The sequence below is a fragment of the Populus nigra genome, chromosome 4, assembly GCF_951802175.1.
Source record: "Populus nigra chromosome 4, ddPopNigr1.1, whole genome shotgun sequence".
Lineage (NCBI taxonomy): Eukaryota > Viridiplantae > Streptophyta > Magnoliopsida > Malpighiales > Salicaceae > Populus > Populus nigra.
The window spans coordinates 8,465,781-8,493,179 of record NC_084855.1 but is presented as its reverse complement, the minus strand read 5'-3'; the positions used below and the strand labels follow the sequence as shown (position 1 = coordinate 8,493,179).

General features: G+C 35.6%; 4 protein-coding genes across 8 annotated transcripts; 2 read left to right on the top strand and 2 right to left on the bottom strand.

Moving 5' to 3' along the window:
- Positions 1-1,502: 1,502 nt before the first annotated feature.
- On the bottom strand, positions 1,503-3,845 carry LOC133692305 (uncharacterized). Its single transcript, XM_062113145.1, has 2 exons — positions 2,820-3,845; positions 1,503-2,519 (listed from the first exon to the last, which is right to left on the bottom strand). Exons 1-2 carry the CDS (start codon positions 3,449-3,451, stop codon positions 1,817-1,819), a joined length of 1,335 nt encoding a protein of 444 aa, XP_061969129.1. The 5' UTR covers positions 3,452-3,845; the 3' UTR covers positions 1,503-1,816.
- Positions 3,846-8,223: 4,378 nt separating this feature from the next.
- On the top strand, positions 8,224-8,906 carry LOC133692348 (large ribosomal subunit protein cL38). The gene has a single exon (XM_062113216.1). The coding sequence runs from the start codon at positions 8,407-8,409 to the stop codon at positions 8,764-8,766; it is 360 nt and encodes a 119-aa protein (XP_061969200.1). The 5' UTR covers positions 8,224-8,406; the 3' UTR covers positions 8,767-8,906.
- A 418-nt stretch (positions 8,907-9,324) lies between these two features.
- LOC133692347 (probable inactive poly [ADP-ribose] polymerase SRO3) lies at positions 9,325-15,675 on the bottom strand. 5 transcript variants are annotated; one of them, XR_009841874.1, is made up of 7 exons: positions 14,641-15,675; positions 14,284-14,525; positions 14,086-14,204; positions 13,892-13,994; positions 12,891-13,011; positions 12,598-12,663; positions 9,325-12,472 (listed from the first exon to the last, which is right to left on the bottom strand). XR_009841874.1 is itself a non-coding variant. In XM_062113215.1 (4 exons), the coding sequence occupies exons 1-4, from the start codon at positions 15,570-15,572 to the stop codon at positions 13,893-13,895; spliced, it is 1,395 nt and encodes a 464-aa protein (XP_061969199.1). In that variant the 5' UTR covers positions 15,573-15,673; the 3' UTR covers positions 13,690-13,892. The 5 variants fall into 5 exon arrangements, 1 of the variants encoding a protein (XP_061969199.1); XR_009841872.1 differs by having other exon boundaries at positions 12,598-12,648; XR_009841875.1 differs by having other exon boundaries at positions 12,891-13,001.
- A 5,557-nt stretch (positions 15,676-21,232) lies between these two features.
- LOC133692459 (KH domain-containing protein HEN4-like) lies at positions 21,233-26,230 on the top strand. Its single transcript, XM_062113425.1, has 9 exons — positions 21,233-21,398; positions 21,874-22,611; positions 23,264-23,686; positions 23,801-24,052; positions 24,508-24,831; positions 25,040-25,119; positions 25,221-25,332; positions 25,639-25,795; positions 25,931-26,230. The coding sequence occupies exons 2-8, from the start codon at positions 21,904-21,906 to the stop codon at positions 25,780-25,782; spliced, it is 2,043 nt and encodes a 680-aa protein (XP_061969409.1). The 5' UTR covers positions 21,233-21,398; positions 21,874-21,903; the 3' UTR covers positions 25,783-25,795; positions 25,931-26,230.
- The last annotated feature ends 1,169 nt before the right edge of the window (positions 26,231-27,399 follow it).

Sequence of the window (27,399 nt, the reverse complement as noted above, 5' to 3'; positions counted from 1 at the left end):
CTTGTTAGATGAAATTTTAAAATATAATTTATATTATTCTCTAACAATATATAGTGGTGTACTGTAAATAAATACTTCAGATTTCACAAAAATATGTGCAGCAAAATACAATAACCCTTGACTATCATGAATTGAGAAAAAGTTTAATTACATGAATATTTTTCTGTATGAAGGTGTACGAATAAAGCATTGCAATATTGTCAGTGCAGGATATTTATATTTATTTTTTTAATTGGAGTGTAAACACAACATGAATAATATAGTTTTCACGGTGCTTCATCTACAAACATGGAGTGGATGTTGAGAGAAATTACTTGTTTTAATCATTGGATGGAATGCACTTTTTAATGTATAATATTTTATGTAATCATGCATTTCACCCTGTTTGGGGAATGTATATCTTGTTGAAAAAGAGAGGACATTTGTTGTAAAATACACCATGGGTATTGCATGAAATAAATAAATAAATGGAGCATTGAGATCAACAAATGGCCGTTGATCTAGCGGTGGAATATTTGATGTTGTTATTCTCGGTATTAAATAACGAACTAGCAAATTAACGAGTGTTCCATTAGCAACTAGAGGAGTGCCAATAGCAATGTACTGATGGGCACGAACTCCAAGTCTTTGATTTCTTACACTAGCAAATAGCAATATTTAATTTCGGTCCCCCTCTACATCCTCTTAGCAAGTCACGTGTCACAGTTGGACACCTCAGGCCAGCCTAACAATGTTTTCCCTTCCCCCCACATTCTCGCACTTGAATTCCCTACAAAGGCACGACAGTTTCTACTTATTAAAAAACCCCAAAGACGTGAACGTGACGCCTAATTTTCGAGTCCCACGCCCAAAAAAGAGAAGTCCTGCCATGGGCCTAGTCCAAAAAATGAGCTCTGCAATTCTATCTCTCGGCTCGATCCTAGCCTGTTCGGCACTACCGCTGCCTGCCCACTTGCCACAGGAACATTTTCTTACCACATTTTTTTTTGTTTTTCCTGCCTGCTAGTGTCGGAAAGGCTATGAATGGTCCCCCGGAAACAATACTTGCCACGACCGAAGTTCAACTGGGGCAAAGCATGCACGCGCCATGAAGTCTTGTCCTCTCAGCGCCCCTACCACACACACTTTCCAAGTTTATTTAATGTATAGTAATAGTTGAGACGGCTCGTGCCACCATAGGATTCTGTTTTTTCTACATAGGAAACTCGGGCATGAGAAAACATGCCTCCCCGCACAAGCCAGATAATTACCCTAATAATTAAGAGCGAGAGCCGGCAGGCAGCCACATATAAGTCAAATACCAAAACATGATTCTCAATGATGCCTCGCCAAATATTAAAATTCAGAAGCGCATTACAGCTATCATCCACGATTTTTCTTTTTTAATCCTTTCTTTCGTACTGAATTAAATAACGGCAATCTGTCATTACGTGCACGCATAGCACTTCCCTTTGCCCAAACCCCAACAACCTCCCACTTTTCAATCTTAACTTACACTCAGCTGGTTGCCAACAAAGCAATTGACATTTCGATAAATTGTTACAATCTAATTTAAAAAATTGAAAGAAGAAAAAAAAAAAAAAAAAGAGGGAAAATAACCGAAAAAAGCCACACGAATAAAAAAAAACAAAGCGTGCCTGTCTAATCTCTCCCCTGTACAACGTCTGTTCATTGGTTGTTAGTAGCGGTAAGTAAAAACCTCCCCTCAGCGCGATGGAAAATATTAAAATATCCATCTGCCCAGAAAAAAAAAACACAAAACGACGACGTAAAAGGCCCCCAAAAAGCTCAAAGAAGCCCAGAATCAGCGTCGATGTCAGCCAAGCAAATCCTGATCTTGACAGAGCTCCTTTCTTAGCCGTTGTGAGAAAAGCTGACAAGCATCCATACTCAGATCAACGGCTGCTGCTAATGCCACGAAAGCAGCTGCATCTTCAGTACAATTCACGTGCTGCACACTCACTTCCACGCCAGGTTTGCTGCACTTTCCTTCTCCGTCCACGCTAGCTGACATAACAAACCCTCTGTACATGCAATAAGGCCACAATCCATGACCGTAATCGCCACTGCCCCTTGGGCTGCCCACGGGGGACGTGGCTCGTCCGTTTGAGCCAGCTCCTAAATCAATTTCAAACTTGCCTCCTTTGTGCGAACTTAGTGTGCTCTCTGCTAATACAATACTGGCTGCGCTCATACTACCCTTTGTATCAGGGATTAGTTCAAAACGGTAGCCAAGCCCATCAGATGACCCTCGCTCGCGCCAAGCCTCGAGCCGACCCCAGGGTTTCCAGGTACCGTCTCCGGGGCGGAGGATGAGCCACGAGCCAGGGTTAGAGCGGCTTACCCTGTCCGAACCGGGTGAGGGGACAAATGGAGTTACCATTGAAGCGGCGGCTACTGGTGAGCCAGATAAGTCGTGGATTGTTATTGACCAGCCTTTTCGTTCTTTTAGAGGTCTCTCTCTTTCGCTCCCAAAAGTTAGCCAGCTCCTTGAGCTGTTGGGCTCCCCTTGCAATGATCTGAGAAAGACATGAATTTAATCAACAAAACTATCAAAGGACAATCTACAAAAAGATGATAAAATGAAGATATGTAATCAAATTAAAAAAAAAAGATCTCGCGCGCTTTTACTTTGAGCAGCTTCTGTTTGTTTTACAACTTGGATTAAAAGATTAACAAATCACTTTACTCTTCTCGAAAGTTATCACATTACTACATTAATTGGTTTTACTAGAAGCTTCCGTTAAGATTCCGAGGGCAAGAATAAAACATGAAGAATCACTAAAATTAACTTTTTTTAACATTTGAAACTGACTAACCTGGATCTCTGATTGCGGTCACCGGTGGTGGTTCTAAGGCTGAATTTACAAGTAAAAACTGGCTGCCTAATATTGCCTTGGATCTGAAACACTTGGGGGCTGCACTCAGGTTCTCCATCAAATTGAAACACGAACCTTGGATCAGGCTCAGCTTTGACATTCAAATGAAATTGAGCGGAGGAACCTTTAACACACTCTTTTCCAACAGAAATCCATCCATTATGAAACACAACCCCTCTAGATTCCGTTCCCGCAAGATCCAGAGGTACTGAAACTTTCCCTAACAACCTCCCTGAGTTCACTCCACAAGTGTTGCCGCGGCGGCCAGTGTAGATAGAGATTTTGACGTGGAGCTTGTTAGTGAAAATAGATTTGGTAACGAGCCGGTCGAGATCGGACTTGCATAGGTGGAAAGTGGCAGCTAGAGTTTGGTGCTGGCCTTCAGGAAATTGGGTGTTGTCTGGTGGAATGTAGGGAATGACGGCCGTTTGAAGAGGGAAGTTCTTGAGTTTGATTTTGCAAAAGCAGGGCGAGGATGAAGGGTGAACGACAGAGCGTGCAGGTTTCGAAGCGACGGGGATTTTTAGAGCGAGATTTCCTACAGTTATGCGCACGAAAGGGCAGGGATCCATTATTTTTACGGTTCTTCAGCCCTTACAGCTCTGTAAAGAAATAGAAACTTGTGTGCCTTTGGGCGTTCTAGTGAGAGGCTAAGGTTTCAGGCTTTTAAAGCCTGTGGAGGAGAACTTGAGAGGAATGATGAAGAGGAGATTAGTTGCTAACAGAAACAGGCTGGAATAAATGGGGATATGAGCAGACTAAGAGAGAGGGTGCGCCATGCGCATACATCACTGGTTGCACTGTCGATAATTCCTTCTGTTAATGGTTCTAGCGGGGAGAACTAAGCAGCTCTCTTTCTATCGCTAGTAGTTTCTCTTTCTAGGGGCAGTAATAGATAGAGAAGAAAAATACTTAGAGAGAGACTAGGAGGATGAAGATATTGGTTGAGAAGTGTGCTGTGGAGGAAGACAGCTGTGTACAGGCTGGCGATTATTGCCAGTCAGATCGAAGCTGACGCTATCTATCTATCAATTGGAGTGACTTTCTCTCTCCCCCCCCCCCCCCCCCTAACCTGACATGACCAACTACGATGTAGGCTCCATTCTTTTTTTAATTTAAAGTTTCTGTTTAATGACGGAAATGCCACTTGTTATTGCCCGGGGGGTTAGAATTCAAAGTATTTTTTAATTATAAGTTTGTTAAAATAATATTTTTTATTTTAAAAAATTTATTTTAAATATCACCCTAAAAAAAAATTAAAAAATTAAAAAAAAGCTAAAAAAACATAGAATTATCTATATGAAAATTGCTAATTTAAAGATAGTATTAGTACAAAGAAAGAAAAAAAGTACGGGGATGGTATTGTAGGACTAATCAACGCCAAGGGACCGGATGCAGCCTCTCTCGATGAGGAGAGTTTGAAGGCCTGATACTATACTCCAGCGGGATACTGTGTGGGTCTCGCTTCCACACGTGGGGCCTGTACAGTGAGCGATGAGGTAATTTATTAACCTGAGGAGAGAGTCGAGTGGGTCCTACTTCTATCTGAGACCGTTGGATGTGTCGTGTTTGGTGGATGGGAGTGGTGGTGATGGTGTGGGGGGTGATGGTGACGAGACATGAAAGGAGGACACGTGGCAGGAGGGGGGATGGATATGCCACCTGTGACTTTGAGAGGGGTTGGACCACGGAGTCACGGTGACAGGCATGATCCGGCCATGAGAGGTGTTGTTGGGCGACCCGTATCATGTCATAGTGGTGTCATTAGTGATGAATTGTTAAAGCAGGAAATAGTGGACACAAGGAAGAAAAGGGGGCAGCAGCATGTCTAAGATGCTCAATTCGGTGGTTGCTTGAAAAATGAGGGAGGGGTAAAGTTGGCCAAATCATTGTTATGAATCTTGAACAGTACAACGACATCACATAGATGTCAATTCATTTATTTATCTTTTTTTATATTTTTTCTGTTTGTCTGTGCCTGTGGTGCTAGGATGTTACAATGTCATCGACACCTCATAAATCTATCATTGCTTCGATTTTAAGTTTTTTTTATATATATATATATTATTATTATTGCTTTGCAACATGAGTCCAATTGTAGGGTTGAATTTAATTCCAAACTCGTCATGATTATTATACTTGAAATAAAATATTAAAATACATGATTAAATTTATTTGTGTGTGAGAATATACTTCAGCCAAAGTTTGATTTTAATTAAAGTGGTTATTTTTTTATCTATGTAGTTAAGATAATTACACTTTCTTTTATTTTTATAATATTTTCTCTTTTTTTTAGCTATAAACTAGATAGGTGGTTCATGCTTCGTTGCAGGCCAGATTGAATTTTCAATAATATGAAAAGATGATAATCAAGCGTTGTTAAAAAAACGTCTATGAACATATAGCATTAGCAAATCCATATGAGGTCATCAAAACTTATAAGAAAATCATATGAATAATAATCTAACAGAAAACAAATTAATAGGTGGACCTAGGGCTTAGGGCAACTCAAGTTTTAGAATAAAATTGAAGAGAGTTGACTCATTATGAAATGATCAAAGACATAGGCTAACTCGTGACCTAGTCAGCTCGTGGCAAACCTAGTCAAAACCAGATCAGAAAATCATTGACTATTTTCCATTATTTTTTTCAAAATGATGTCATCCTTGCTTTTTTTATGAGATAAAAAAAGATCTATTTGACATGGGTTAACTCGAGTCAATTCACCTGGCACGTGACTAGTATTTACCCCATATCCACTCCGAGAAAACAAGAGGATAACCTAAGATTTTCAATTAAATTGCAAGATCAAAAAGAAAAATTAAATTAACAAAAGAATCCAAAGTAAAAATAAAAATTATGAGAATGAGGACCAAACTCGAATAAATAAAAAACCGAGATTATGAATCAAATGATAAAATTGAAAACAAATTAAATTTTGATACAAGGGTTAATAGACAAAAAACAAAATCAAAACATTGAGAGCAAACCTTAAATATCATCAAATTTGAATTGAACGGTGAAATTGAAAAAGAAAAATAAAACTAACAAAAGAATCAAAGACAAAATAAATAAAAATCAAGAGAATGAGGACCAAGTTTGAATAAATTAAAAAACAAGATTATGGGTCCAAGAATGAAATTGAAAATAAATTAAAATGTGATAAAAAGGTTATGAATCAAAATTTTAAATCAAAACACCGAGGGCCTAACCTTAAATTTCACCAAACTTTGAATTGAATGGTAAAATTAGAAAGAAAAATGAAATTAACAAAAGAATCTAAAATAAAAAATAAAAAGAACGAGGATCAAGCTTGAAAAAATTTAAAATCAAGATTATGGATTCAAGGGTGAAATTATAAAATATGTTTTGATAAAACGGTAGATAATCAAAATTTGAAATCAAAATATTGACGATCTAACTTTAAATATCATCAAAATTAGAATTTAGAGGTAAAATTGTAAAGAAAGATTAAATATATAAAAGAATAAAAATAAAAATAAAAAACAAGCGAGGACCAAACTTGAATAAATTAAAAACTAAGATTATGTATCAAAGGATAAAATTGAAAACAAATTAAAATATGATAAAAGAGTTAACAATCAAACTTATAAATCAAAACATTAAGGGTCAAATATGAAATGTCATAAAATAAAAGGATAAGGTTGATTTTTTAATGGCCAACACGTAATTTAATACGGAGGAGAAAGATAAAAGGAAACAAAAAGTAAAGGGCTATAAGAGCCCAACCGTCCTTCAAAATACAACACGCTTCGCCCCCTATGATAAAAGGCGCCTTGTAGCTTCAAACATCGCGGCAAGAATTGGTGTTCTTCCATTAGAAGGTAGCTCATAGGTTGCTTAAAGGCATAGAGCTAGCCCACACATTGGCACGTGTATAGTAGATGTCGGCAACTTTTTTTTTTATAATATTTTTTAAAATTACAAAAAACTAAGTTACTCTTAATCCAACTCAACAACAACATAAAACCATGCATGAAACGACAAAAATACCTCTTACTGCAAAGCTTGAAAAAATTAATTTTATGGTTAATTTAACAATTTCAATATCTAAAAAATATAAAACACTGAGAATACCTCTTAAAAAAATTAAATAGCAATAACTTTCAATGACAATTAAATAATTTAACTGTAACATTAAATTATAAGATTATCATAATGACCCTTGTGAACTTGACAATGACATTTGAACCCTTATAAGATTACCGAACTAATCTCCTCGCGGTTACATTGATAGGGGTAAAATAATAATTTCACAACGTACAATACAAATTGAAAACATTGGTCTACGTACTAGTCTAGTTAAATTAGTAGGTAGATTGTTCGCACCACGTTAAAGAACATTAACAAACGATAATGTAAAAATAACATCTTCTAGGATCAAAGCAACTACAAGGCTGCTGCATCAACGATTAATTTTACAAAGTCAATGCTGCCATGTTGGTGGCAATGTCATCAATTACCAGAGTTTAGAAAAACTATGTGATAGATATGATCCATTTAATTAGAAAATCAAGTCATTTTTTTTTATTTTTACCGAAATTCGTTAGCATTTTATCTTTTAATATATATTTTTTTACTCCCTCGACGTTTAATCATCAAATCTTATTCTCTTAACATTTTATCTTCGAATTTTTAACCTCCTGCCAAACATAACTAAATTTGATTATATAGAAAGAAAGAAGCATCTCTGTATCAATTAATCAAAATGTAACGAAATTTCTAAACATAGATCAAGGAGTGTGATTTAGAAGAATCAATAAACAAAAAATCAATCTTTCAAATCTCAAAATATTCATGGAATTAAGAAGAATCCAGACAATTCACGAGACTACTGGAATTTAAAATTTTAATTATTCTTGCTCGCATTTGGTTCCAGCCCAAGAACATTGTATTATAGAGAACCCCACATTTTCAAACTCCTTGAATTTATTCATTTTTATATATTTAGAAATTCTCCACTATTAAAATGAGTATAGCTTGAGAGAAAATGCAATCATATTTGATAGAAGAATTCTTAGAGAATATATATATATATATACACTTTAGTTCTTTTTATCCTAATAAATTAAAAATATTTTACTTACACTTTAATAAAATAAGTCTCGTGGGCTATAAAAAGAACCAGATCTCTCTCTCTCTATATATATATATATATTCTTTTGTATATAAAATTCTTATCTTATATATATAATATTAAAAAAAAAGTATATTTCACTCACTTTAGATTTTTTATTTATTTTTAAATATCGTATTTCCATATCCTTATCGAGTGGTAACTCGAGAAGGCCCGAACACAGGCCCAAAAAGAAAATGATAAGGATGGTAGAGAAGTTAGAAAATGATATATAATAGAATCCCAATCTGAATTGAAGGGTCCAGAGAGCTCCGCTGCTTTTGTTTTGAGCGGACGACAAGGCCTCCGCCACAGCCATTGCTCATTCACCTTTCGGTTACGTATAGCGAAAGAAGAAGAGAACGAAAATACCCAGAGGAATAAAATAAAATGTCAGTCTCTTCCATATTTGGCTCTCCATTTCTGTTGGCACCCAAACCCTCGACTACACCGTCTTTCAAGCCTGTCAATGGCGAGTTCAAAACGGTCCCAATAGGCACTGGTTTTGGTCATGGTGGGATGTCGATAGAGTGTTCTTCAAGGCCACAGAAGAAGGCAACTGCACATCACAGGAAAACAAGGCCAAGAAAGAGTCAACCATGGGACATAAAGCGCAAGCCCACTGTTTATGCTCCTTTACCTCCCCTACCTCCTGATTGGACTCTTGTTTCTTCTTCTGGCGATGGTGATGGCGATGGAGCTGATTTGCCTTCTACTACTGCATTAGAGGCACCGGTTACAAGTGGGTAGTTGCTTCTTTGTGGTTTATATCTCGTGTTCTGTTGTTATTGGAGATTTCGTGATGGGTGTTTCGGCTTTTATGTAGTACTACTTGTGTTTCCCTGAGTCTTAAAAACCAAAGAATGAAATGCAATTATTATTACTAATAATTTTATTGTCTCTCTGAATTAGTAATTCGATTATTTTGAAGAAGTGAGTAGGAGCCCAAAGCTACCTTCTCACGAGACTCTATTGAGCGTTCAAAATCGTGTCTTTAGCCAATTAACATGTCTCCTCTTCCCCTGTAAGGTCTCTAGGTTTGACCCTCTTGTAGCCAGAAACCTGTGAGAACGGACGTCAAACACGAATCTGATACAGGTATAATCACGGGGAATCCTCAATCTTGCTCACCAAAAGATAAGCTGTAAGGGTTTGCTTGATATATTGAAAATGGAAAACATTTTTCTTTCGTGTTGATGTTGTCAAGGCATAAAACACTTTCTGCAGTGCCAAGTCATTTCCAGTAATACAAATTCACAAGTTAACCCGGTCGTTTCTGTGGTAGACTGGTAGTGCATCGCACGGTGGTCAGTGTTTAACCTTTTATTTTTATATAATGAAAAATCGCTAAGAATCGATAACTATGTGTACGCAACGGAACTTATTTGTCAAAAACAAGGCAACATTATTCTATGAACTGCTCGACTAGTCAAGCGGGATACTATCCCAAGAGAAATGACTGTACACATCATGAGGTTGCTATTCACCAGCTGCGCATGGCACCTTTGAACAACACAAGATAATGGCGAGATAACATAACGAGTTGGGCAAAGCCAGCTGAATTCAAGGGAGCTGATAGCCATCGATTGTTGCTCACGAGTTGCGCAGCAGACACGCATCCTGCCAGCCAGCCAGCCAGTAATCACAGAAGTTGAAGGTTGGGATTACTTGTATCCTCCAGCTGCTAGCAGGCATTAATTATGCTATTCAAGGCACTTAGCAAGCCCCCTGCACATGCTTTCTCAGACAACATGATGCTTTTGAGACAACTTTTATGTCAAGTCAATCACGCTTCAAACAGTTTCTAGGTGGATTTTTTCTTGTATGGATTCTGTACAAGGCTCGGAACGAAGTCTGTAATTATATGCTCATGCAGTCATGCTGCTTGGCATTTTCCCGTAACCTGCCACGTTTCCCTGTTAAGATACAATAAACGAAACCGTGGGGCAAATTTTCAAGATATAGCAATAAAACACACGTATAACACAAAGGAGCACAAGGCCTCAGCAGAAAAAAGTGCATTTTAGATTTTTGAAAATGTTAAACACCGTTCAAAGAGTGATTGAAAACAAATTTGGATGGAAAAGACAACACAAAAGAAAATAAAATGTTGTCTTGCCGGGGAAGTAGTTAATGTTGACGACAGATCTCTGGTCCAATTCTCTCGGATAATATCAAGATTGAACAGCCGGAGACCCTCCATGTATTTAACAATGTAAAAACAAGCAGGAGATAATAACATTTATACTGATGAAAAAAGAAAGAAAATATGAAGATGGTTGTCAACGATGAAGTTCCCTTGCGAGTTTCTCAAGCAATGGTCGTGGAGGAAGCTCTGCAGGACGTTAGGCTCTCAATTGTTGAATACAGTTCAATGGCACCAATGATGACGGGAACAAATCCATCTTATTCACAGTTTAAGGTTTAAAGAGGAGAAACAATGGCATTCAACTCTCCCACTAGCTTTGGATCTAGAAATTATCCTGGGGAATCATCTACTGCACAAGGTACCAAAGAAAATGTGACAGGAAACAAGGCATGGCTTTAATGATCATTCCATCAAAACCACCCAATAATATGATTTATTTGCTCTCAGTATCAACAACAAATTGCAAATTTATGCTTGTAACTAGCTTCACAAGCTGATAAGAAAAGCCTTGCAGAAGTTAACAAAAAGAAGTCATGAATGACAACTTACCAGCAACACCAGGGTTCAAATTAGCATTATCTGCAGAAGTGGCAGTGCAAGAAACAAGTGGAAACCGGGACATGCCAGCAATGTTCAAAAGCTCATAGGTAATGAGAAAGGCCTCGCCACCTTCATGGTCTCCCAACAATATATACTTTAAACACAAATCCCCCTAGAACAAAGAAAGCAATAGCAAAAGCAGGGTAAGCTGGTTCCTAAGATCATCAAACTAACATAAGAACCTACATGAAGTACAACTATACACCATGGTTGACAAACTCCAGAAGAACAAGCGGTGGAACAAGCGGAGGTCAAGTTTCTTAAGTAATCAGGAGAATGTATCTGTGTCAGTTCCCAACAATGGACCTTGATGATCCAAACCATGTGACATATTTTATCCAATGAACAATTGTGGAAGATGGTTCAAGACTTCTCTCCTGCACAAACCATGCAGCATGAAACCTACATCCAATGTTTGGATACAGAGCACACACATGCTTGTCCATCATATATGTGTGTTCCTATCATGGAGTGCATCTGAATGCTCATTGAGAAAGAGCCTGAGCATTCTTGTCGGCAAAAGCAGCATATGTAGAGATAGGGATAATGAAGGGATGGAAAAGGAAAACTCCACTTAACTTTACCATTCCAGGTAATTTATCACCAATCCACCTAGATACATCAGTAATCACCTAACAAAGGGTATAGTCGATGCAACTACAAAAAATTGGTAAAGGATTTAGTGTTCCTACCGATCCAGTTCTTGAAACTACAGAAAACATATATAACAGAAGATGGAGTCCATCCCTTAGTATACAATCGAGACCCTTTAATGTCAAGATGAATAACTGGCATATACAAAAAACAGAAACAGGGATAAAATATATGAAATACAGTACAGCTTGTGAAACAAATTTTACAGAGTTGAAGTTGTGTATGCACTCAGGATTTTACAGATATTGAAAAACAGATCATGCAGTAATGTTACCTCATACAAAACACTCAATGAAGTCTCTTAATTGTATCATGTTTGCAAAGTTTTCCTAACTTCCTCTAAGACTACCACAGGTAAATGGACCAGAAATCATTTCATATCTCCTAGTTCCAGTAGAAGAATAAAAGACAACTAGATATAAGAAGTGTGTATAAGTATTGCCAATGAGATAATAAAATCTCATAGAAGTGGAACACGATAGCACAACAAACAACAGTACAAGATGCAAGAAACAACTGAGATTAATTCCTCTTGATTCGTATGGACAACACCTAACCCTTGCTAACTCCATTTAATTAAAAAATGCATTATGTTTGTATGAATCATATACTGTAGTCCTAAATGCAACCTAATAAAACAAAAAACTGAAAGAAACTCTTCAAGGTCAACAGAGTTGCATTAATGTGTAAAAGAAACATTTCATCCCAGCAACCAGCTGTGATTTTTTCTGGCACCTAACTAGAAGCATAAACCACGATAAGTGCCATTAGCAGCAATTCCTGCTTTGAAGTTATCTGATTCTCTGGAAACACACTAAACTTTGAACATTAAGCACAACATCTCCAATATATGAAACTTTGGAGAAAATGAAGAAATGCTCATATATAAAAGGAAGCATTTATCACACGCAAAGCATGAAAATACAGTTAAAACCATTATCAACCAGTGGCTATGGATGAACAAGAATCTAGTTACCAGAACAAAACAGGAACACTGATACATGAATCAAAGACAGGCAAAACTGGACAATCCATCCTGGCCTTTCTCATGATCTGAACACAATAAAAAGAAATTTGACATTCATCTCATTCTATTAGACTGATAACATTCCTGAGATACAAACTGATGAAAAAGAATACTAGATTCCAAGGAGTACTATTATGAAAATTTCAATTACCTGTGCAAGATCCAATATTTCCTTCGCAAGCAGGAGCAAGAATATGCAAACCTGAAGGAGCAAAAACTAGGACTCCTTATGTGTCTGAGAAATCTAGTTCTGGAATCACTTATGCCAACTTGCTAAGCAAATAATGCAATGAATATATCTCAAACAGCATGGATAAACTTGCTCTCTTAAAATGAAAATTCCCACTTTAGTTTCTAGACACCAAAATCAATATTCCTTAATGCAGATAAATTATCTTTAAACAACAAGAGAGTCCACTAACAATTCCACAACAATTAACTCACTTGCATAAACACTTTATGCTTCAGAGCATCTCTCCTTCTTAACAAAAGACTCACGGAACCAAATGCAAAGTTCATCTGAATCTTCATACGCTGAGCGAAGATAATAGCAGGCTGTAATTCACTGACAAATACACAATCAGTATTTCATATCTCACTTCTTCCCATATATCATAGCTGGAAAAGCACCAACATATAAATGCAAGTGATTATGGAAAAGGGAGCCTACAAGCTTCATATAATCTTTAATGAAGGTCCTCTGAAGTAGTGGTGATAACAATATAAGGCAAATAACCTACTGTTGGCCCACTAACAAGATATATGACAAGGACATCTGGAAAAGATTTTTCCCTTTAATATTTTTGTTATAGTGACAAATACTATCCAAAATGGAAGATATTTCTTCAATAAAATAAAAATCCCAATACATATAAACAAGGTGGTTATGTTTAAGTTCAAATTCATCATAGTTGTATTGGAAATTCTTAAATGAAATTATATACCATGTCAAAGGAACTCCCACATTATTCCATGCCCGAAATAAAATCATAGCGCGATATAGAATAAAGAGATGCATCCAGGCATTCTAAAACAACACTATTCTTGCACACAGAAAGTGGATATTGCCCCTCAGAAACTTACTTTGCATGCATTAGCATACAATAAAAATTACAACACACTACTCAATGTCAACATTATAATAGCAGCTTTATGCAATTCGCTAGGTTTCAAAATGTCTGGCCACAAAAAAAATCAGTGTTGTATTGAAATAATCCAAAAGAAATTGCAAGCATATTTACCATTTAACTAAAACAAAGTTGCTGCTTTATATTGGAAAAAAGAAAAAAACTGCAAGTAATTCTTGTTGTTTCACATGATAATCTTTCATCACTAATTCTACGGTAATCCTGTGAGATGACAATGCAGGTGGCTCTATCATTTTGATACAACTTTCTGAAAGTAGCACTAACAATATATCCAAACAATACAAAACCCCAGAAAACCTTATTCTGAACTACGAATCTCCCGAATAGCAGATAACAGAACATAATCCCCTGCCACACCTCGCAAATGCCGTATGAAAATATTTTTGGTCAACTTGCCAGCCTGGAAAACAATAAACCAGTATAAAATTAGACTCCAGCACTTAGGAAATACTAGACAATAATGCAATAAAAATTGCTATCAGCCTACTTACCCTATACACATCATATAGTTTGGCCACTTCCTGAATTTTTTCAGGAGGAAGCCAACTCCTTAATTTTGAAAACAATTTCTCAAGGGAATACTTTGTATGAGTCGATCCTCTCACTTGACCTAAGAAAAAACAGCTTCAATAAAATAACTATACAAAATTGACCGCTAAAATGAACCACCTATGGAAACCAGAATATACCTGGCACGTTAATAGAAGATTTGAAGCTCACAACACACTCAGGGATAATATGTCTGTTCATAACACTCGACCAAACAACATACCACTTGGGATTCTTGGGATCATCAGTGCCAGTATCAAAATCAATACTAGAAGGATAATACTGTTGAGACCCTGCCACTACTGTCTCAACATTACCTAATATAACTCTACAAAGTATAATGTGTTTTTCGCCGTTATCATCTGCCTCTGCAAACTTGGCACTGAAAACAAAACCCACACAAATCATCAAAGGGCATAAGGAAAAAAGGAAAAGAAAACCTAATAAATCTCCTAAAACTACAAAAGAACTCCAACAAAACACAATTAGTGCATTACCTCATATGAGGCAATCCAAAAGGAGACAAATATACACCAACACCATAAGTTTCACCAGCAGAAACCTTACGAGGTCCACCGAAACCATGAGCCAGGATACTTTCGACTTCCTTCGCAGGCGCGCCATACCAAGCATACACTGTATTCGAAACACCCCTGGCTGCCTTTGTAATCTCAATCTGCTTTAAAAAGACCTCTTGACGAGCCTCCCCCGAAAGACCCTTACGCGTGCATTGATGGATTGCCGTGATCACAACATCAGGATCAATTTTCTTCATACCGGACAAAAAATAATTCTTCACAGGTGAATAACTCTTCTCTTCTTCTTTAAATACCCTCGTATTCAACCACCTACAATTTCCCACATCACGCATCCCCAAACGCTGCCGTTTCAATCCATCCTCTTCTTTCTTCGACGAAGTAACCTCGGGCTCTTCTTTGTCACGAAATTCCTCTCTTTTTCGCTTAATTGAATTTCCATCAATATTGACTTCGATTTCAATTTTACGATTACTCAATCTCTCCTCCTCTAGATTATCCCCAGAATCTTCACGCACAAACATTTTAGGAAAAAAGCATTTCCCGTTCACATCAATCCACGCAATTGATCTTTGAATCCCTGAATCAAAATCAATTTGCAACATACGCGTAAAATCAAACAGATACCTTGACTCACGAAACGACATTTCAATCACCGCCTTGCCGTCCAAGAAAGCAGGCTTGAGAGACTCCAAAACCTCGTTTTCAAAATCAATCCACAATCCATCGTGATTGAAGTATATGAACCTAGCCGGCGCTGCACTCTTGGTGAAATTGGCAAGATTTGCGAGAATTAATGGCGCCGAGCAACAATTTGTTGCGCGATTGCAGCAGATTTTAGGGTTAGGTGATGGTAATTGTGGTGGAACCCTGACCCTAATGGATTCTGCCATTGGCTCTTTTCGCTTTTTCCCGGTGTTGATTGTGAAATCAACGAGAGCATGGCAGGATCAAGAACTCATCGCTGTGTCAACCCGGGATTTTTATAGCAATCTCTAATCTATTGGACGGGATATTCTTGACTAAAATATCCCCGCTGATTTTATTTTTTATAAAGGCAGGACGGCATTGCGTTTTTTGTTTTGTAAGGGTATTTTTGGGAGCGGGTGGGGTGGCGATTGAGGGTAGGTAGATGGGTAGCGTTCGCTCAGTGGATGAATGTGGGTGCAGTGACTTGCGAGTTAAGTTAGAGAGAATGGTTTGATGACTGCCACCTCGACAATGAGATTATTTTATGCTTTCGTTTTCTTTGGCCCAAAGGAAAAGTGGAATTTCTAGACAAAGCCTTGTGGATTTGACTTTAGCTTCGTGGTTCTTTCTTTTATAGTTTATACTGTATATTTGACTTTTACTTTGTCATGGGTTTTTTTTTAATAAAAAAATAAAGTATAAATTAAAAATTTTATTCACATATTTAGTTAAATAAATTAATAATTATTTATGTAAAAAAAATATTAACAAAAATTAAAAGATAAATACAAAGTAAGACATTCAATAATATAATATGAGATATTCACTTAGTTATATTTACTAAACTTGTTTACTTGAATCAATAAAAAACAAATCTGCATTTTATAAAACTCATGGCCTAAAAGATAAATACAAATAAAACTGATTGAATAAACTCACGTCCTAAAAAAATCATGTAAAGCCGAACACATCAACAATATTATTTAAAAATAAATATTTTTTATTTTAAAAAATGAACTTTATTTGTACAGTACCAAAAAAAACAAATAAATTATAATAATATTTTAAAAAATTAAACACAAAGAAAACAACTCTATAAAAAACTTATATTAAAAAATAGCATGCAAGACCGGGACAGGCCCATATAAAAATATTCAAAAATAATCACAAAACCAATGTTTTTTTAAAAAAAAGCAAAATGGTAAGATCATTCAAAACCGAATCCCCAACAAATCAAATATTAAAAGCTGGAATCATGAAAAAAAATCAATTGTAGAAAGCGTCCAAGATAAAATGAAGGCTAGAAAACAAATTATTAAAGGGCAGATAAAAATTTAATTTGAGTTGTATTCCACAACGGGCCATAATTTTTTAAAAAGAAAAATACTTGAGTACAAAGGCTATTTCGATATATTTTTTTACATGATAAAAACTATAAGTGTAAATCAAAAGATCTATCTAAACATCTAGTAATCATCTATGTAAAAAAAAGTTTTTTGTTAATATTAACTAAAAGAGAAAGTAGAAAAATTAAGAGATAGATGAAGATCAAGATATTTAATACTGTAAGATAAAAAATTTATCTGCTTGTATCAACTGATTTTTTAATTAAAATAAATAAAAGATAATAGAAATAAAAATACATATTAAACCGAGTGAATAAAATAAATAATAATAATAATAAAATAGCAATAAAAATAACCATGACTAAATTCAACAAAAAAATTATCCGAAATTAAATGTTTAGGGAAAAATGAAATGAAATTGACTTAAAACAAAATAAATAGCAATTAAAAGAACGAGGATCAAGTTTGATAAAAATATAAATAAATCATATGACCAGGGATGAAATCAAAAATAAAATTCAATTAAAAATAATCAATATAACTAAAACAATTGCAATGAAGAGAAGAGGAACTGAATCAAGAGAAAAAGAAAATTGAATGACTAATTTAATTTTTTGCATGGCTAGCACGCAACCCGAAAAAAAAAAGTAAATTGATGCCAAAAACCCAACCGAACCACCATACACACGTTATCTAGAGAGAAAAAGAATATCAAGACAAATTAAATAATGCGGTGAAAACATGATCAACACTACCGCAATCAACCGCACTCGTGCAAGACTTACATACATTAACATCTTTATCATTTTGTTTGTACAAAATAAAAAATGCTATTAGAATTAAATAATAATAATAACAGAAAAAACCATTATAAAATTACATCCAAACTCCTAAAACCAGGGCTAAAACAAATGGATGTCAAGGGTAATGAAGTAGTTATATTATTCAATGAGAAACAAAATTATTGTAAAGCTTTCAAACCAAAGGTTATAATTGTTTATTTTTTTAAGGTCTATACAGTTGTCAATGTAAAATTACTACCTATTTTTCTTTAAAATAACAAATAAAATAATAAAAAAAGATATCAATACCCTATCCCAAGCTTTCAGAGCTGGGAAATTCTACCATGCAAGTCCACAATAGAATATATCCTGGTCCTCGGTGCACACGCAGTACAAATCACATACGAGCGTGTTTGGCAGTGTGGTTGCGGGTGCTTTTCAAATAACTTTTCGTGCCAAAATGCATGCTAACGATGTTTTTTCATTTTTTTAAAATCATTTTTGACATCAGTACATCAAAACGATCTAAAACGTACAAATCATATTAAATTTTAGCAAAAAAAAAAAAAAAAAATTTCAAATTTTTTGGGAACGCGGCCGCAGCCGCGTTCCCAAACGGTGCGCCTTAGAGATTCACATAATACTTGACAATTGCGTGAGGTTGTTTCTTTAAATTAAATTAAATTCAATTCAATGCCGTGTAAGTTGATGGTCAGCCCAAAGAGCTCAATTACGTTCTTCCGTTGACAATTTCGTGTGATTCTTTCTAACAATATAACAATAGCAGCATTTCAATTTCACGCAGCTTATAATGCAATAAAAAAAAAATAGGATAAGATTATAGTTGTAATTTTTTTTTACAGAAAAATCTAAATAATTGAATAATCTTAACAATTTTTTTTTTCATAATTAACTTACAGAGTGGCTAGACTTAACTTACAAATTAAAACTAAATCAAATTAAAATCTTGAAACCTAGCTAGGAAACAAATAAAACAATAACTTGAAAAATAAAGAGAATTCCTGAACAACAACTTCTTAATCTAATCTAGACATATTTCATATCTTAATTAGCCTATTGTCAGCCGACCTGTAAGGAACAAGGTAGCGATAGAAAGCTCTAGTAAAAGAATTCTAACACGGTCCAACATTAAATAAAAAATCATGATTGTTTTCATATAAAAAAAAAATAGTTTAACACATCCAAACATCTTTCTAGACTTGGAACTGTCGTTGCTTATCTCGTATCCCATCTCGATTCTCGACTATGAATGCATCTCCCTAACCTCGTCTTGTCTTGAGCATCGCATGTTGTTGTTGTTTTTGTTTTGTCATTGATGCTTATTCATGTTGTGTTGGGTATTTATCGCTAACCGGCGAGGTTGTAGATTGAGCTGGACTGAAGTTTCTGCCATGGTGGTGTTGTGGGCTAACAAATCTGCAAAATAAGTCGCATTGGATAGCTGGAGATCCTGCTGTGCTTGAATCAATTCAACTTGGATGAAGGAAGCCGAAGATGGTTGTTTGCATGTGTATTAATAATAAAAAAACTAAAACATAACTGTTTTTTTACCGTGTTAGACCATTGCTTGTCTCACAGTTCACTCTAAACGACACTGTTTGAAGAATATTGATTGTGGCTCCCTTAGTGGGATGTTTGGGCTGGGCTTTTTTGGTCATTATTATAGGGTTTTTTTCCCACCTTTTTCCATGGATGGTGGGCTTGAGGGGGGGTTTCATGTTTCTTCTCAATTGACTATCTTCATGTCTTAGCCATCGCTTACATGGTGGGGTTACGTTTTTTGCATGAGGGGTGGCTGAAGGATGTGTTTGTTTGGGAGGGCGTTTTGATTTTTTGTTGTTGAGCGTTAAATGCCCGCCGGTAACTTTCCTGGCATTTTTTCTCCCGCCACTCGTTTCCCCTGTTCTTCTTCCTCTTTTTTACTAGCTTTGTTGAAGAACAATCTTCTAGTTGTTCAGATTTCTTTGAGAGTGGACGAGGCAATGGTTTTTTCTTGCAAAAATCATTCGGTTTATGATATATTTTACGTGTCTTGATTCGTTTCTAGTGATTTTTCCTAGCTTTCATTATTTTTTTATGATTAATCCCACATGTGTCTTTTCTTTATGATTCTTAATGGGTTTTTCTTTTTTTTTTGTCTCTGTGACACTGTTTATTAATTTGTTTAATTAATCTATATTTCTCTGGTTGATCTATTAGTGCGCGATGATTTGCTTTTATTTATTTATTTATTTTTCTCCGTTATTGTTTTTTTTCTTTTCTATTTTTTCCAGGTTTCTTTCTCTTATCTTCATTTTTAGTGTTCTTTTTACCTTTCCCCCCTCCGTGATCCTTATTTGCTCTCTAATGATGTTATTTTATTTCTCTGTTTGAATGTGTTATCCAGGTAAAGGCTTTGATAATCTTTTAATTTTACGGGGATCCATTTAAACTGTAGCATTAATTAATTATATATAGTTAAAATGATAGTTGAATATTATCTCTTATATATATATATATATATATGATAGGGTTGTCTATGAGCATTAAATGGCACTTCTATAGAGGCCAAGAGGATAAACGAAGATACCAAACCAGAAAGTGTAGAATTGCCAAAAATGTGGGCATGCAACCGAGACATGAATTTTATGCACGTGGTTAATGGCTGGGAGGGATGAACATCACAAGATTACAGGTACCTTTTAACTTGATTGAAAAAAATAAAAAGAATTATTAAGTTACATCTTGTTAGTTTGATAATTTAAATAATTTTTTTTAGATAATCATTACTTAGTTGATATTAGTTGCATAAATATCAGAGTTATTTTCAAAACATTAATGCCTATAAAGATATTTAAAAATATAGTAATAGTTGATTTTCAAAATATTTTTTATTTAAAAAACATTAAAATAATATATTTTTTTACTTTTTTAAATTTAATTTTGATATCAACTATTAATGCTTTTTTAAAAATTTAATTTTTATATTAACACATCAAAATAATAATAAAAAAATACTAATTTTTTTAATTAATTTTTTTAAAAAAATTATTTTCAAAAACCGCTTTATATCATACGCAGGAATGGACTCGGAATTCACGTGCACCCCAAACACACGAAGAGTACTTTAACAAGACAAACTCTCGATGTGAATCAAGACATCCCATAAACGGAGCAAATTAAAACTTTACAATAATAAATTGCATAAGATAAAATAACAACACAAAATATACCTTTGTGAGCACATCAATGGAGCAGGCTAATTGGTTGATAGTATCAGAATATTTATTTTTGTGTTTCAATCTACTTTTTAAATTATTTTTTGTTTAAAAAATATTAAATTAATATATTTTTAGATATTATTTGCTAATTTCAAATAACTAATATAAAAAATATTATCTTAATATACTTTCAATTAAAACATATTTTAAAAAAGTATTATGGAATGCATCACTAAACAAATTTTTGATTAAATTTGTTTCAAATCGATGCCATTTCAGTGCATAAAACATGCACATCAGATAAAAATGTTAATATTAATTAACTTTATTTTTAATCAAATTTTCTGTAAATGGACCCATTCTAGTATATTAGACTTAAAATATCAATGAAAGGACCCAATCAAGAACGCTGGAAAGATTGGGGACTTAATTGATAAAATTAATAGATCTGGTATGCAAACGCAACCGAGAATGATTATAAAGGTTTCGGATGAAATTGCGGCTACCTTCTTCTTCTTCTCTTTTTGTTGTTTCACTTTTGTTTTTCTGTCTGACATGTTTTAGCATACATTTATAAAAACCTAGTTTCAGCACACTCATCATATCTTCGTTTCTTCCTCAAAATTGAGCGCCAAGGCCTCCAGAAAGACCATCAATTTAACTAGCTTCTTCGAAACTCTGTAAGTATCAAAGATCTCAAATCACATATATATATATATTGTTTTAGGTCTCCATTATTCTCTGTTTTGAATGGAAATTCACCATCTGGTTTGGATGCCGAGAGAAAGCAACAAGAAACAAAAGAAAACGCTTTCTTTCCCTTTGTTTTATTTTCTCTCTTTGAATGTATTAGCTCATGTTATCTTGGCTTCGAAAAATCGAAGAGTCAGCTTCACTGATTTTAATCATTGGAATGTTCTCTTGGAGACACAAAAATCATGAGTTTCAAGATTCAGATTTTATTCACAGCATTCTCAGATTTAGGGTTCTTGTTTCTATTCACTGGTGAAAATGGAACAGTTATATATATATATATATATATATATATATATATATATATATTCACGGAGTTATTTGTAGGCTTCAAACATTGCGCAATCTTCTATTTTCTGATGTAATCGGGATTCTTTTGCTGTCTTGATGTGCAAACTGCAGTGAAATAGATTTTGCCAGTTATCCGTGGGCATGTCTACTGCATTGACGCCTTCAAAGAGACTGCATGATAGTAAGTCCACGGAGACCAATGGGAAAGGAAAGCGGCAAAACACAGCTGGCACCAATTCCCCCAATCAACCCTTGAAATCCTCTCCGGCTGCTGTAGTTTTCCGTATATTATGTCATGCTCCAAAAATTGGCACTGTCACTGGGGAAGGTGGTGCTGTTATTTCACAAATTCTTCAAGAAACTGGTGCAAAGGTTATCGTGGAGGAAAATATACCTGGGTGTGATGAGCAGATAATTGTTATCACTGGTTCTGATGAAAAGACTGAAGTCAGTATTGAACAGAGCAAAAAGGATGGTGATGAAGAGGCTAATGTGGCTGAAGAGAGTGATAATAAAAATGACGGCAATGAGAAGGAAGAAGAGAAGGAAGGTGTTCCTGTAGAAGACTCAGGGACTGTAAAAGAAACTTCATCAATGCAGAAAGCGTTGTTGCTTGTTTCGGAAAAAATGTTTGAAGCAGATCCGGTGACAGATGGAGGGGATGAGGAAAATAACAAGCCTTCTACTTTTATTTTGAGGTTACTTGTCCTTTCCAGTCAAGTTGGCTGCCTTTTGGGAAAGGGTGGCAGTGTAATCAAACAAATGTCAGCTGAAAGTGGGGCACAGATTAGGATCTCTCCTAGGGATAGACTTCCCATATGTTCCTCAGTTTCTGATGAGCTAGTTGAGGTAATTGAATATTACTTTTCTTGTCCTGCCATATTCTCACGGATTATAGAAATTGTTGTGCATTTTTTATTCACCATGTCCTCAAATGCTATCAATTATATTTACTATGAGCAACCGATAATGTTCGTCTAGAAAGATATGAACGTGCGCAAAAAGCATGGAATGAGGGGGATAGGATCAAACATAGCTTGCAAAGGTTGCTATGGAACAAGGAGTTTGTTCTAGAACCATTACATCTATTACTCTATGTGTCACAAGTAAGATTGCATGATCCCATCATCTTGATAAAACCAAACCATTCAACCTAATTGCAAAATTTAATCTTGCTGAAATGCATTAAAGCTGCCTGTTAAATTGTCCAGATCTCAAAATTGTAGTTTTGATAGTGTTTTTTACTGTTCTAATTACTTATGACCACTGGATTGTCTTACAATGCATGGTTAGCTCCTGCAAACTTGGCTTGATTACATCTTTCTTCATTTGTCTGGATTTTTTACTTTGTACAAATGACCAGGTTCTTTAACAGTAAGAGTGAAACCTTGACAGTAATTGTTATGAATGCTGACTTGTACAAATGGTCTTCGCATCTGAATTTTATGTTTTGGATACATAAATTCACATATTCTCAACATATTCAATGATGTCACTGCAGATAACAGGAGAGGTTGATGCAGTTAGGAAAGCTCTCCAATCAGTTTCTAAACAGCTTTTGGAGAATCCACCAAGGGATCATGACTCTTTCCCTGCCAATCCTTCTGGGACTTCATCACATTCATCCGGCCATTCTCATCCCAGGCCAGAAGCTTACCTGCAACGCCATTCTTTTTCTGGTCGTGGAAAACCTTATGCTGTTAGACCCCGGGATCGTCATGAAAGTGTTATCCAGGATCAAATGAAACCTGTGCCTGACGTACTAACCTTCCGCTTATTGTGTCACAATGAGAGAGTAGGAGGTGTCATTGGAAAGGGAGGTACAATAATAAAGATTCTTAAGCAAGAAACTGGCTGTGATATTAAAGTTATGGAAGGAGTTTCTGATTCGGAGGACCGAGTAATTGTCATCTCTGGTCTGGCGGTATGGTTTGTCTATCTTTTCCTGCTTGCATGTTATGACTGTTAAGTTTTAGTGATTCTCTTGGTCATTCATTTATGCAATGCATGTCGCCTAACAACAAGTCAATCATTGCAGCACCCAGATGATAGGATATCAGCTCCTCAAGATGCAGTTATTCGTGTGCAGACCAGGATAGCTATGGCTATATCCAACAAAGAGAAGGCTATAATAGCAAGGCTTCTTGTTTCCTCTAATCAAATTGGTTGTCTCCTTGGCAAGGGTGGCGCCATCATGTCTGAAATGAGGAAGTCATCTGGCGCCTATATTCGTATACTAGGGAAGGACCAGATTCCAAATTGTGCTTCAGAAAGTGAAGGAGTGGTTCAGGTACCTTTTTTTTTCACAATAATTTCTTTTAGGTTGATGTGATAGGGAATTTTAAATCCACCAATTTACATCACTTTGAGAATGTTTTCATTTGATGTCTTAAATAGCATTGATAGTTTTATACACTACAGGGTTGCCATCCTATGATGAATATGCAAGTTGATGTGCAATGTTTACATAGCAAAGACATTTCTTCAGAGTGTTACTTCTGATGAACTTAGTTGATGGTTTGCCATCCTCTGATGAATATGCAAGTTGATATGCAATGTTTACATAGCAAAGACATTTCTTCACAGTGTTACTTCTGATGAACTTAGTTGATGGTTTGCCATCCTATGATGAATATGCAAGTTGATGTGCAATGTTTACATAGTAAAGATATTTCTTCACGCTCTTACTTCTGATGAACTTTGTTTTTACTGTGTTTGTCTCTTGTGTTGTTTCTTTTTGGACAGATAAACGGAGAGTTTGAGGTAGTTAAAGAGGCTCTTTTGCAGATAACCACTAGGTTAAGGCATCATTTCTTCCAAAATCTATTTCCTTCCATGGACCATCTTTCAAATCCTGCATTTTTGGATCAAGTACCTCCATTTCCTCCATATATGGGAAGGAAGGAACTCTCTCCTCCATTCCATTCATTTCCCAATTTTGATGGAATGGTTGGTGCACCTCCACATGTCAGTTTCCCTCCCCATGATGATCATCCTCCTTTCATGCACAATATTCATAGACCAGGGATGCCCCCACATATAGCTGAAAGAAAACCATGGGGTCCTCAGGTAGCGAATTGTCTCCTTTCCTTTATATGCTCTGTTTGAGCTTCTCTCAAGCTTGACTGTTGTTCCCTGGCAATATGATGGTTTCCCTCTCGATTGCCCTTTTACCATTTCTGACATTACAAGGAAGAGCTGGAAATTCTAATATTGAACTCTGAAAAAAATAACCATCAATTATAATTGGTAAATTGTTTCCTGGATTGGTTTGCAGGGACTTGTTGAAGGTGGTGGCCCAATGGGCTTGCCAGACTTTGCAGGACCTCCACATAGAAGAATTTCAGGTTTTGGAGGGTATGATATCATATTATTTCTCCCCAATCCCTCTCTCTCCCTTGTAAACTGTAGGTTTAAAATTGTTCATCTATTTTTGCTTCCATTAATTATGTATGCAGGGTGAGCCATCCAGCTATAATTACAAGTACTACTATAGAAGTTATTGTTCCTCGTACCATTGTTCCTGTAATTTATGGAGAAGATGGCGCATGTTTGAAACAAATTCGTCAGGTATATCCTACGATTTATTCATCTATTTATTTGTCATGCATATAAACTAATATTCTAATTAACCTTAACACACACAAAAAAAATAAAAAAATAAATCCAGGAATGGGCTTACCTGTAATTTTTGGAAAGGGAATTTAGAGTATGCTTTCATATCAATATTATTACGCAACAAGTCAGGGCTGGGGTTTTTATTCATTTAAATTTTGCATCTTGGAGACTCTCTTCATTAATGTTTATTTCAACAGTTTCTCTTATTAAAGAAACCTTGATACACGAAGAATTTCATTATTACTGGTTCTGTTTCAGATCTCTGATGCAAAAATTACCATTAACGAGCCAAAGCCAGGAGCTTCCGAAACTGTGATTATAATATCTGGGACACCTGAACAGACCCATGCAGCACAGAGTCTTATTCAAGCATTTGTTATGAGTGAAAGGGAGTCTTCCTGAACTTATTGATTAGGTAATATTTCTAACCACCCCCCCTGACTGACAATTGAAATTGAGCATCATGGAATATGACTAATGTCAATAGGCCACATACTCAATAGGTGCCAAATATGATGTGTCTAATGACCTGTACTCATTTATTTCACAGCTTGAAAAAAGAACTAACTCATTTAAATGCAACTGAGACTTGATATCTCCGGTGGCACTGAAGATCATGAAGATTGAAGATCTCCATAGATCAAAATTAGCAGTTTTGTGAGTACAGTAAAACCCACCTGAACTTACCTATGAACAGATATCATACTTTGCAGATTGATTAGCTCCTTCTTGGATTGCATGTCTGGTGAATGTCATATGAAGTGTTATATAATGATGAAATTGTACCTTCAACATCCATGAAAGTTGGTGATGATGAACTTATATTAAATGGAAAGCAATCTTTGATTAATGCTGACTGGTCCTATTTGTCTGTTTTCTGTTCTCCTCAGAACCTTTTCACTATATTAAATTCACTCAAGAATTTTTTTCACATGTTACACCGTGTCCTAGCTGACTGATATTCTTTAAAATGAGAAGATTCTCTTCGTGTAGCAGCACTTTAATAGTGTTAGTTTTCTGAAGGATGCACACTTTTTCACTGCCAGCCTGTATTACATGCAACAGTCATACCTTTTTATCATTACACCCACCACATATCTAGATAGCAATGGTTTTCTGTTTGAGAGAAGAGGAAATGCAGCTGTTGTCTACAAATATCCTTTAGCCTCACCTCATAATGGCAAGATTACACAACAGATTAATGAATATATTTTTATATTACTTGAGCTGCTTTTTTTCCCCTAGAGTGTTGTAGCATATTATTTCGACATTCATTTTGGATGTGAGAATATGAGGAACGCATTTTCTTCCTGAGACATGTCTCTTTTATTTCTCATGAATCATGATGCCATCCCTTCTTATAAGGGCTACAATCCATGGCAGTGCCATTATCTATTCTCTTAGGGCCTGTTTGGTGTAGTAGTTGCCTTTAGCTGTGGATTTTCCTATGGTTTTTGGTTGGGCTTTTAGTCGTGGCTATTGTAGTTGTGACCACGGTCAGTTTTGGCTGCCGTGGCAGTGGTTGTAAAACTGTTTTCTGTTAACATGCTTTTATGTTAGATGAGTTTCAAAAGCAAAAACTTCCATTATATAGGTTCTGACTTTTGGATTTCAAAAGAGCATTCAGAATTATACCAAAACATCTTTTTCATCGGCTTTTAGGGGGAAGCCCCAAAAGTGAAAAAAAAGGCAAAAACCCTTCTTAGCCAAACAGGTTCTTAATTATTTCAGATGCCAAATTTGATGGAGAACATGCAGAGATGTTCTAAAGTATATGCTCAGGTTTATGGATCTGGCCCAACAGCAAGAGTAATAATGAAATTATTTGACTCTAGAAGTCAGACACATCTCCTGTGAAAAGTTATATGACTGATAATCCGAGAATATAATCAAATTTGTATTATATCGACAAGGTAAATGTTTCAGCTTGATTCCATGAATGTTGGTCATTTACGTGTGAAGTTTCCAGTCTCTTGTACTGAGCGACTGATATATATAACTTTAATATTTTGATCGGAT